We start from the raw sequence: 12,422 nt of genomic DNA on the forward strand, positions 1-12,422 counted from the left end.
TCCTGCTTTCTGTGTAATTTTCTCTTTTCAGTTTATCCACCTCTTCCTGTAACTTCAACAAAAGATTAAAAATCTGTTTGATGCTCTTTGGAGGTCAGGGACTGAGTAGGCTCTACTCAAAGTCCTGTTTTCTGGGCATAGGTTTCTATGAGTGACTTTTAAGTGATTGTACCAGTGCAAAGCATCGTGTTTCTGTTTTATCTGCATTCTTAATAAGCACAATATATTTGTTTCATGACCAAGATTCCCTTGTTCCAGTAAACAAATAGAGATGGATTATCTTCTCTCTAATTTACCCTTATAATTTTTTTGGATTTGCTTTTTATTTCAGACTTCTGAAATCTGCTCTCTTGATCTCCTCTACGTTGTAAGACTTGCCAGGCAGTTGAATCCGTTTCACCTTTTACAAGCATCTGGTATCTGTCTGGCTTGCTTTGATAGCTGGAAATGACAAGCAGGGTTATCTGATCATTTGCTACACAAACCTGCTTGTCAAACTTCCCTTTCTGCTGGGTTTTACTGGCAGGTTGTCCACCAGTCTGGCTGCTATGATGCTGCAAGCTGACGTAATTGTGAGACAGGGAGCAGTGCTGGAAACCTTTGTGTTGAAGAGGGGTTTGCAGCAATTCCCCCCCATCCCAACCCTTATGGTAGTATGATAAAAGGACATTAAACAGCATAAATTTGCACTGAAACTTTCCCAAACAAGAGTGAGCGAGCTTTGCCAGTTGAACCTCGAACCTATAAGAGCTGTGCAAGGGTGAAAGAGGAGTCGTGCTCTCTTTGGTCTCCTATCATGAACGTTTGCCCAGAGAAACAATGACACTGATTAGGTGACCTCATGGCACAGTATGTTGATTTGGAATTATTCTACACATTTCCAACTGAACACAGCAATGTGAAGGAAGACCTCCTAGCTCATGATGCCAGGAGTTACAAGAGAACTTGCAGTAGGGAAGAAATCAGGCCTCAGGCCAAATGAATCTAGGTGATCATACTATTAAATGCTTCTGCAGGAGCACGTACAACACCCAAGCAGCTTGCAGAGGTGAGCATGAAGCTGGCACGAGGCCAGGTAAATAAAAGAGTTGTGTCCTAAGGCATGTATTTAATTGGGTTGGTAAAAGGTCCAAGGGTGAATGACTCTGCTGGAAGGGGGACCAGGGTACCTTTGCAGTTCATCAGCAGAAAGCTGCTGGTGTTTTGGTACTCCAACTGCATCATCTCTTGCAGACCTGGTTCTGACTTTTTCCACGTAGTATCTCTCTCTCAGCATTGCTAACTAGTCTTCATTACTCATGGTCCAACTCCAGCTAACGGCACATCACTACCAGGCAATAAAGGGTGGGACTTACTGTAATTTTAACTGTTAGAAGTTACTTGGGCTGCTGCAGACAATTCGCCAAAGCTCCTTTTGTAACGAGTGGTGGGATGTTGAAAGATCAATCTTCCTGGATTCATATTTATATAACTGCTTGAAAAACTCAAAGGATGAGTGTTCCTCGATGTTTGGGGGGTTTTTTTGGTAGCCTGTTCCCATGCTTAATATTCTTGGGACAGTCAGCTGGGGTGAACTTCAGGATCTGCAAGAGACCTTAAAGAAGAATAGCTGGAGATAAGGTAGGAAACAAGCTAAGTTAGGATCACATGTACTGTTAGATTCCTACATATGAGCAAAGTTATATCAGTGCTTGAAGGTAACTGCGGATGGGAGTTTGTTGTTGTGATTGTAGATGCTGTGATTACTCAGAGTTAATTAATGTTTCCTTATCAATGTTTATTTATAATCAATGCTTATCAATATCTAAAGGGTGGGTGTCAAGAGGATGGGCCAGACTCTTCTCAGTGGTGCCCAGCAACAGAACAAGGGGCAATGAGCACAAACTGGAACATGGGAAGCTCCACCTGAACAGGAGGAAAAGCTTTTTGACTGAGGGTGAGGGAGGCCTGGCCCAGGCTGCCCAGAGAGGTGGTGGAGTCTCCTGCTCTGGAGAGATCCCAAACCTGCCTGGACACCAAACTGGGCAACCTGCTCTGGGTGACCCTGCTCTAGCAGGGGTGTTGGACTGGGTGATCCCCAGGGGTTCCTTCTGACCCTCACCAGTCTGTGACTCTGTAACTCTGTGATTCCTTGACTCAGTGCATATCTGCTAGGTCAAGGGAAACCTGTGACGGTGCTGTGAGTTTAGGTTACAGGTTGACCCACCTAAATTTGCCTGGAGTAGATTAGGGAGGATTTAGGCTGTCTGGCACAGATGGAGGGAATAACCGCAGCATCAAAAGTTGGGATGGTCACATCTCCAGTCAGCACAGCTAGATCTGGAGAAGGAGCTTTCACCTGAGAGGACCTTGCTGCTCATTAGTGACTTGTATCCCTGACCTCTGTATCTCTGTATTTGCTGTTACATTTGCCAATGGCATTTTGCCAGCACATGAGAAGGGTCACACCCCCCCGAGACAGCAGCAGACAAAACATCACGTCTTTGCAAACCAGCCTGCCTTTTGAAACATGGAACACTTTTAACCCAAGCATGTTTTAAATAAACCCACCTGCAGTGCTAAACACCAACCTACGCAAGTCCCATCGCAACCGCAGTAGAAATGCCGAGTCAGCGTGCTCTACATTTGAAGCACTAACTGCTGGCAGCAAATGTGTTGGAAGGACACGAGCACGGGGGAAATTACGATTGCAGTTAGCAAGATGTGGTTAATTGTTTCAATTATCCACCCGACTCACGAGCTTTTCCTCTCGTAGCCGGGTAGTGACCCCGCTCCATGTGTTGAAAGGGGTTGGACTGAAAATCACAGACAGCATCGGACTGCAGCGGAGACTCAGCAGTGGAAACACACTCACCATTTTAGGGGAGGGAGTTTATTTCCTCACAAGGAAGCATTCAAAGTGTTGTGCTGAACCTATCATTTCAAATTCCTCTCCAATCCAACAATTAGGTGGATAACTCAGTAGTTACCTGCTGATTTTTTTGCTAGTCTGTCTTTAATGTGAATCTACTGGGTGTCCCTTGGCAAATCATTTTCCTCCAAGTGTCTTAGTTTCTCTGTCTGTAAACTGGTGTTAATGGTAGAAGCCCTAACTTTTCTATTGGCAAAGCTAGAGGTTGTCAAAAGAATTTGAGGGTTTAGTATCATGCAAATCTTTTTAAATGGTCATAAGTGAGCCAAGTTAATTTCTTGCTTTATTGAAAAGACTTCGTTACAAAGGAAGGAGAATAGCACAAAGTTATTTACTGTCTTTTTATTACATGAAGATAAATAAACAGATACATTATTACTAAGCTTTCCACCAGCATAAATAGAATTATATAAATAAACATTTCAAAGTATTAATTAAAGATATATAAAGAGTTCCCACTAGTTTTTCCACCCAGCACACGAAGGTTTCTGAATTCTGAATTCAATGAATTCAAGATTTTGGGGGGAAATACTTTTTAAAAAAACCTTAGACTTCATAATTTTTAATATATTCTGATAGATCTAGTTGATCATTACAGCTTGATTCAGTTGTGCAGAGATTGAATCAGGCCCTTTCGTTTCATTGCTGTTGGGCAAAGAAACTCTCCTCTGTGTCTCTCTGCTCTGACACCACTGGCTCCCTTTAAGCCTGGTGTCGGATCAAGGGAGTGACACATGTGCAGCCCACAGTAATTATTTTCTTCTCCAGTCGGAATGATTGGTGGCAGCCCTTCTGCTCTCTCCGGAGGACGAGGATCTCCTGTTTGATGGGGACAGAGTTGACGCTGTGGTCCAGCTGCCCGTTCAAATTCACGCATCTGGAGTGGCGGCACTTGGCATCGGTAATAACCTGGGGGAAACGGTTGTGGTCCTGGTCGATCCTGTAGGTTGACATGCAAGGAAGTATTTGAAATGGAAATGCACCTCTGGAGACATGATAATTTGGATCACTGGGCTCCAAGCTCAGGAACCTTTACCTCCTGGGAGATTGCCTACGAAGGGTGAATAGACCCTTCACTACTGTAGGTTTTTTAAGAAATAAAGTTTAAGAAAGTAAATGCTGCAGGTTTTTAAGTATAAGACAAGCATGCCAGGACTGTAGATGTGGTGCTTACTGACATGGTTTAGTGGTGGATTTGACAGTGCTGAGTTAACAGTTGTACTCAATGATCTTAAAAACCTTTTCCAACCCGAATGATTCTATGATCCTAGAATTCTATAATTCTATGAGTCCATGAAACTGCCTTTGCAAAGAACTTGCTTCAAAGAGGTACTGACTTTGAAAGACTGATTAGAAATTGTTTGAGCTTCCCAACGTGTCAGTATGACCAGCTGACCCAAAGACCTTTAGCTCCCTGTCAAAGCATGAAGAATTGTTAGGGCCTGATGCTGATGTTATTCAACCACCATGGAATTTGGTGCAATGTTGGCCCTCTATGGTCTTTTTTATGATGTCTTTAGGTAAAGAATGCTTTTGAAGGTAAAACTTGCCCCAGTATAGAAATAAATTAGTGAAATTACAAAAGCAATTTGCTTTGCCTTCTGTATGTTGGCCTAGAGCAGGTTTTTGTTCTGTGCTCCTTTCCATATTGGTTATTTTTCAAGGATTATATGAACTGTGGATACCCTCACATTTCCAAAAGCTCTCAACAGTGAAGCACTGAAAATGAAGATGTGGGCATAACCTTGGCATTATTCTTGACCATTGCAGCCAGACCATTTCTAGACCATAGGGACAGAGATCATACCTGTAATCCCATGGAGCCAGGGAACGGCTGCTGACATCAGGAGTCGCTCTGGAGTCCTGGTTTGTGTTGCTGATGCTTATGTTGACTCTCACAGTTTGAGGGAATTTGGGGTCTTTTTGGGTCAGGCATCCAGCTTGCATGAAGTGGCTGTCCAGCTTGAGTCCAGGAGGAATCACCTTCCCATAGGCAGAACTGCTGGTTGAGAGCATGGCCAGGAGCATGAAGAGCAGTGACCTGAGCTGAAGACAATTGGTGCATTTAAGACAGAAGCAGGTACAGCTGCTGTGACACATGGTGACATGTAACGACTCTTTTGTGCGGCTGGGAAGTTCATCCACCGTCAGCCTAGCTGGTAGTTGAAGCCTCTACCACAGGTTGGAGCAATTATGGAATAATGTGCCATATAGCATGTCCACTCTTGTTTTCATTGACTAATTCTTACGGTGCTGACAAGTATGGCATACACTCAGTTACGATTCATTGATTAAAAAAAATATAGAAAATAATATGATACAGGAGATAGCAGAAAGGATCTAACAACAAAAAGACACTCTAAGGTTGAGTTTTCAGTGTTTCTTGACTCAGAGGAGTAGCCCAATTCACTAATATACTCACACAGCCTCATTGCTGTCCCATGCTGCTGCTCTTCCACAGTCTCCCATTTTCCTTATTTTCAATTATTAATGGTTTAAACAAGCATTTGAAAGATCAGTGCAGACCCTGATTCCTGACAGTCATCTATTAGAATTTAAATATGTCTCGGTCAAATCGGGAAAAAAACCAGAACGCAAGTTCTTACCAGAAGAGCACAAAGGGGTGGAGACATCTTCCTTCCTTCTCTTACTGCGGCTGATGCTTGTGCTGTGATGGGAGCTGAAGGTGTTTGGGCACACTTGCTGCTGGACCTTTTATAAGGGCTTCTGTGCTGTCCTAGTTTATGTGGAGTAGGTGTTTTTTTCCCAACCTTAACTGTGGTTTCTGACCGTAACTTAAATTAAAAAGTGTATGTGTATATATTCCATTAACGCAGGTTAATGGACAGGATATGGGTTCACCCCTTCTTAGACGTAGATGATGTCAGTACTTTACCCATGTCACTCAAGTAGTTACAAAACTTAATGGTGATACTAGAAGAAAAGCACAAAAAAATTGTCTCGCACTGCAGCAAGCAGGTGCAAAGTACACAGAGACTAGAGTCTCATGTAGTCAAACATGAATGGTGGGATGCTGTAGGTATCAAAACCACTAATGTCACTGGCACTGCCGGATTGGCTTCCTTTGCTCCTGGGTCAGTCTGGTGTCACTTCATCCTGAACTGGGAAGATGATGGACAGCTGCCCCCCATCAAATTGCTCTCCAATAGTTGCCACGTGCTGTTGCTTGTCTTGATGTCTGAGGATCCTTCCCAAGTTCCTATTTTTTTCTCAAATTTCCTAGCCTGGATCAGGTTACTTTTATTCCTGTCTACACTTCAGGTGTGGAATGTCAGTTTTGATCAGAACACTTTGTGACAGTGAGTTCCCAAAATCAGTTGTTGTCCATCTGTGAACCACACCACCCCTCCCCCCCCCGCCCCCGAACATTGTTTTTGAGCTTGTCAGCTCTTCATTTCACTCCAGGCTCTTGTGCTGTGAGACAGGGCTTTGATCCTAAGCAAAGGGGGCTGAGAAGTGTGGTGGATATAGTTAACCTTCAGTTCCTAAGTTAGGGAGAGGACTGAGAGGTTCAAGAGAAACTTTATGAAGGCTGTGAGATGCAAAATGACTCCTCTTTTAGGTGGGAAAACTGGAAGGAACTGTAGGTCCCTCCTCCACGGCATATAGGTGATAGCATGCTGTACCTTAAAATACTGAGAGCTCAAATACCTTGCCTTGCGTAGCCACAAAGCATTGTGTCCTGGGTGACAGTGATCCCATCCATGTAGCGCCTCATCCCACCCTACTGTCTCTTCATTCTTGCAAGACCAATATACTGCGGCTCTGTTGTGCCCTGCCGTGCTAATATTTAAGCATGCAATATTTGGTGGACGGACTCCATTTGACATGGTGACAGTCAGGATCCCTTTCTCCCACTCAGGACTATTTTTCTAGCTATTCACTAAGATATCGGAAGGGGGCTGCAAACCCGGAAAGCCTGGGCTGCTCCAAAGCTGTTTGCCTTTGTGACCTTGGGTTGTTGTTGCTCTAGCTGATAACAACTGTCTCATTTTTTATTTTTTTTTTAGGCAGATGTCTTGATGAGCCCTGAAGGCTCATTAAAAGCCGTGGACTTCACTCTGAAAGAGGCCTTGCCTGCAAGGAGGGATGTCTGCATTCACCCCCCTCAATCTGCTGTCAGGGATTTAAATCCATAGCCCTCTACTAAGTCTTTTGGTCACTGGGATTTATAGGATGCTCTGGGACAAGGTGCTTCTGTGGTGTCCTTCAATACTCTTTGTTGAGAGCTCAGAGCTCTACAGTTATGCCATCAGCAGTAAAGTAGGGATGTGAAAATTTTGAATAAAGCAGATATTGGACCAGGAACTAGAAACTTGATGCTTCTCCCACGCAAAAATCCCAACCACTAGCCTAGAGCGTCTCCTCCTCCCTGACAAATACTTCATTGCATAGTTTGGACAACCCAGTGTCTCCCAGGGAAACACTCTCCACTCAGGGTGCTACAAAATCTGGCACATATAGGAGTAGACTTAAATCTCTCAGGCTGCAGCTTCCCGGGTGACGATGCTGATTGTAATAAACTATGAGATATAATAAACCAGCAACTGCCATCTTCTCTGATGAGGTTCCTGGAGAGAAGGTGGACAAGAGACATACACATGGGTGGGACATACACAAGCAAGGGACATACCTAAGGGTGTTGATGCTGCTTGTAGGCTGAATTTCAGAGATTCATGGCTTATGTTTTAGAAGGCAGGGGGTGAATGTGAAATCTATCTTTTTCTGACAATTTTTTTCTTTGGAAATGACTCTCGTCACTTTGCTCTCAAGCGGGTTGCAAGCAGCGAGGATATGCGCTGTAAAGAAACACGCAGTGTTACAGCCTTGATCTGCTGGTATCTTTTCTCAGGTCTGATTTTGGTGATATTTTCACATGAAAATGATGCAAATACAGTGTGTTTTTTACATTTTCTTAGTATTTACACCTAAGTCCAAATTTTACTCACCTCGTGCCATCCAAAAGGCAGAATTTAGTTTGCAGTTTCTGGGATAACCGTGACCTGTATCAGCTTGTTTAAAAGATGCTGATGCTTGAAAAGTTAAATGCATAATTCAGTTTCCCTCTTAGAGATGTACAGGGTAAAGGAAATTGTTCCCTCAGAAGGGGTTTTCTCTAATGCCATTTACTGAAATATCCATTCAAAGTGGGTCAGTTAAATTTCCAATGTTAGAAAAAAAAAGATTTCAAAATCTTGCAAGGTAGTGGAAGGTCAGGCTCACCCAGCCTGACCCTAAGTCCAGGCTCATCTACTCTAAATGTGTTAGTGGTTTCAGTGCTTGAAAGGTGAACAGTTAACCATTCAAACACGGCTAACAGAGTGCAGCATCGCAATGGTGAAATAAACTTTCCATGCTTCATTTTGAGCCGTGAACACATTCGTTGGCAATTGTCAGAAGCAAAATGAGAGGGTCTCAGGAGAAAATATACCCCTGGAAATGCTTCCACCAGGTCTGAATTACACAAATGAAACTCTTGCATTTCTCGTTCCAAGATTCTTCCAAGTTCTGAAAAATTATTTTCTAATTCTTCCTGGTCTGAAGTGAAAAAAAAAAAAAACAACCAAAACCCAAAAAAACCCCCAAACCAAACAACATGATTTCCCCCATGAAATTAGAATTTACCCCATGGGATTTGTTTTAGTCTGACGTTCAGCTCTCTCTTAGCTAGAGACCTGAAAACTGGGACACTAACAAAAGTTTACTGAAACCAAAAAATTAAAGATTATCTAGAGCCGTTTGAAATCATACCCAACCCTACTCTCAGCTCCGGTGAAAGCTTTCTTGAGATTAAGTTGCTACTCAAGTACTTTATCCAGCTGAAGTCCTTGAAGTGTGGCAGGTGAAGCCCCATGGCAAGGAACTGACAAAAATCAGAGCTTGCACAAACACCTGAAAAAGATCAGCTCAATGCCATAGGGCTCTTACTCCATGATCAAGGTCTACCCCGCTGCCTTTGTCTTGAGTTTGCACACTAATTAGAATGACCACAGTTTGGACTAGACTAGGCTATAAAAGAAGTGTTGCCATAGAAGTTGCCTAGTTGAGTTGGTCCTCCTTGGACCAGAATCTTTTGTGGTTGGAGACTCTCCTCTTGGATGCTGCTCAAGGATACTTCCTGGGATTGAGAGAGCCCTCACACCTCCATTTGGTGAGTGAATTATTTCTTCAGAATATCCTTGAGTGAAGCCTCATTCCCTTTTGGGTGAGTGACCCCTTGGTTTGGGTACTTTTGAGTAGGAGATTTCCCCTTGCATGAATGTGTGTGTGTGCACGTTTTGGTTCGTATTCCTTGGAGTTTAGAAATTTGTTGTGTAGAGATATGTTCCCGACTGACATTTGAACTTGTTATTAACTGTGGTCTGTCGGAGTGCTAGGCAACTTTGAACGTAATAAATCCTCAATTTTCAGGGAGCTACTGCTGTCTGTTTTGAGGGTGCCTCTGCAACATCAGGTCTTGATGACACTTTCTCCCCTCAAATCCCACTGTGAGTCAGTACCAGAGCTCTGGTGTCCTGACTGAGCTTGTTCTGAATTCAAAGAGAAATGGCAGATATCTCCAAGTACTCTAGGTTTTCTCCTCCCAGTCACTATCAGTTATGTTTATGCTAGTTCTGGAAAATAAGGAGCTTTTCCATTTACATGCAGGAAGATAATTACTTATTATTGGGGTCAGTCTCTTCTCCCTTGTAGCAAGTGCTAGGATGAGAGGAAATGGCCTGAAGTTGTGCCAGGGAAGATTTAGATTGGACATGAGGAAAAATTTCTTTACAGAGAGGGTGGCTAAGCATTGGAACAGGCTGCCCAAGGAGGTAATGGAGTCCCCGTCTCTGGAAGTGTTTAACAGATGTGTGGATGTGGTGCTGAGGGACTTGGTTTAGGGATCCTGGCAGTGCAAGCTGTATGGTTGGGCTTGATCATCTTAAAGGTCTCTTCAAACCAGATGATTCTCTTCCTTTTTTTTCTTGTTGGAGAAAATGTATTTTCTTCCTCTTGAGTACATATTCTTATAAATCCCTATAAAAAAGGCAGCACTCTTCCTCCTACATATAATCATTGCATGACCCACTCTTCATTGTGGTGGTAATTTCTAGATCAGTGCTTAAACTGAGCCTGAGGTCAGTGGTTATCTGAGAGAAACTCAGAACTTAATGGAGCAAGCCTTTGAGCACCCTAACTAAACACTGACATTTAATTTTAGTTTAATTTAACCCCCCTCTGGTGGATGGTTGGATCAAAGACATCTAGAAGTCCCCTCCAAACTGGTTAAATCACTGCACCGATCTCCTGCCCCTTGATCTTTGTACAGGAGACAGGACAGAAAAGGTAAAGTAACCTTTTTCCTCCATTAAACACCTCTGCCTTTCCTCCCCAGCAGCAGCAGTTCTCATCTCCTACTGCATCCCTGATTTTTCCAAACACAGCTGTATTGATGTCACGGTTATCATCAGCTGCTCTTGCGGTCAGTGGTTGACATGTCTGTTATAGGACTAATATCTAACAGATACTCAGTAACTAGGGAATCAACATAAAAGAAGTAAACTGCTAAATGGACTTTTTTTTTTGGTTGCTGTTTAGAGGGATACAGGCAAGAGAGGGCTTCCAGACATGTGAGTTGGGCTTAATGAGATGCAGGAATTGTATGCCTTCTCTGTGGCAATTATTAGATGATTAATATGTAAGTGTAGTGTAGTCTAAGTGGAAAGGGTTTTTTTTGCCGCCATGAGGTGGGTGCAGGATACGACTGCTCAGGTTACAGCAGGACCCTGATCAGCAGCGTTATCACTACTTGTGTTATCGTAGTGCCCAAGTGTTCACTGTAAAGCTGGGCCAAATTAGCACCTAACACCTAACGGAAGGGACAATATCTTCTGGCCATCACAGGGCTCTTGTCTGCATATAAAGAAGAGTTTGAGAAATGCAATGAGTGGCTGATGAGAGGGAACTAGGCTGAAAGCACATCACCAGAGGTGGTGAAGATCTCCCTTGAGCACCAGTGATTTAATTTGTCTCCTCATTTATTTGTTTTTTGTGGTTATCAATGAGTCGTTTTGTTAACAATTAAGGATCTTTCTGTCAATGCTTTATTATCGTGGCTTCAAGGACATCCTGTTGCAATACACAGAATCATTTAAGATCATCAAGACCAACTGTTCTCTCAGCACTGCCAGGCCATCACTAAAGCATGTTCTCAGCAACATATGCCTGTTAAACTCTTCGGGGATGGGGATTCCACCACCTCCCTGGGCAGTCTGTTCCAATGCCTGACAACCCTCTCTGTAAAGAAATTGTTCCTAATGTCCAACCTAAATCTTCCCTGGTGCAACTTGAGGTTGTTTCCTCTTGTCCTGTCACTTTTTACTTGGGAGAAGAGACCAACCTCCACCTTGTTCCAATCTCCTCTTGGGTAGTTGTAGAGAGTGATAAGGTCTCCCCTGAGCCTCCTTTTCTCCAGGTTAAACACCCCCAGGTCCCTCAGCTGCTCCTCACAGGACTTGTTCTCTAGACTCTTCACCAGCTTTGTCGCCCTTCTTTGGACACACTCCAGTACAATTTTGCAGCCTTATGAACTCTACAAGAAGAAACCCTTTATGCATAAAACTGGCTTGTATTCAAGCTGGTAGAATGGTTTATACAAACAATCAACTCATTTTGAAATTCTCTGTTTGCTGTGCTATCTGCTTGCATCCTGTGTCTCGCCCACACCTTGGCCCCAGCAAACAGCAGGAAGCAGGGGGAGAAGGACTTGGGGTCTGTGTTGCTTCTCTGTACCCAGCAGCTTCTGTCCACAGCACTTTCCAAACGTCCATCTGAAATTTCACTTGCTGCAGGTTGAGATGTACCTGTACTGGGGATGGGAAATAAACAAGTTGTCCTTGTACCCCTCCCCTCTGAGGTCATGCTTTCAAGATATTTGCACGTTTTCTTGTCCTAGCTCTTTTTGGGAGGATCTGCACTTGACCCATCCATCCCTTGGAAAGTGATGCCTCGAGCTCAAGACAAATCATCTGTGTAGTGGTTCAGTGTCCTGATGCTCACAGACCCTCCAGAGGCAGGCAATGGGTGCATGGCATCTCTTTGCAGCACTGAGGAAAGCTCTTGTTAGCACAAAACTGGTGCCAGACTTCCAGGCAGTCTGTGTCCTACCCTTGGGAAGTTATTTATTCTTCCTTTTTCTGACCATTGTAATTAAAATTTATGTGAAACAAAGTAAATTCGGAAGGTTGCCAAGAAGTCCTTAGTTTATTTAAACTTGTCTCAAAACTAGCTGCCAGCTGCAGATTTGCCACCCTCTTTCAGCTCCAGCTCCATATAATTTTTCTGCAGTAAAGCAGGAGAAGCTGCACTGGAGTGCTTGGAGTTGCCAAAACTGAAAATCTGTGGCAAACAAGGAGAAAAACATATCACAGACCTGTCTGGAGAATATCTCAGTTCTTTGCACCTTCCTTTCGAGGGGAGGGGGAGAGGAAAGCGGGGGTGGGGGTCGGGG

General features: G+C 43.6%; 1 protein-coding gene across 1 annotated transcript; it reads right to left on the reverse strand.

The window, feature by feature from the left end:
• Nucleotides 1–3,613: 3,613 nt before the first annotated feature.
• LOC104493849 (interleukin-17A-like) lies at nt 3,614–4,939 on the reverse strand. Its single transcript, XM_010136608.1, has 2 exons — nt 4,719–4,939; nt 3,614–3,851 (listed from the first exon to the last, which is right to left on the reverse strand). Exons 1-2 carry the CDS (start codon nt 4,937–4,939, stop codon nt 3,614–3,616), a joined length of 459 nt encoding a protein of 152 aa, XP_010134910.1.
• Between the last annotated feature and the right edge of the window lie 7,483 nt (nt 4,940–12,422).

The sequence above is a fragment of the Buceros rhinoceros genome, unplaced genomic scaffold (assembly GCF_000710305.1).
Source record: "Buceros rhinoceros silvestris isolate BGI_N320 unplaced genomic scaffold, ASM71030v1 scaffold165, whole genome shotgun sequence".
Classification (NCBI taxonomy): domain Eukaryota; kingdom Metazoa; phylum Chordata; class Aves; order Bucerotiformes; family Bucerotidae; genus Buceros; species Buceros rhinoceros.

Bases quoted from the DNA above. Each gene is read 5' to 3' on its own strand.
- LOC104493849 (XM_010136608.1), bottom strand. From the start codon at position 4,939: ATGCTCCTGGCCATGCTCTCAACCAGCAGTTCTGCCTATGGGAAGGTG. The intron at 3,852-4,718 runs GTATGATCTCTG...GTCAACCTACAG, and splicing joins CTGGCTCCATGGGATTACAG to GATCGACCAGGACCACAACC.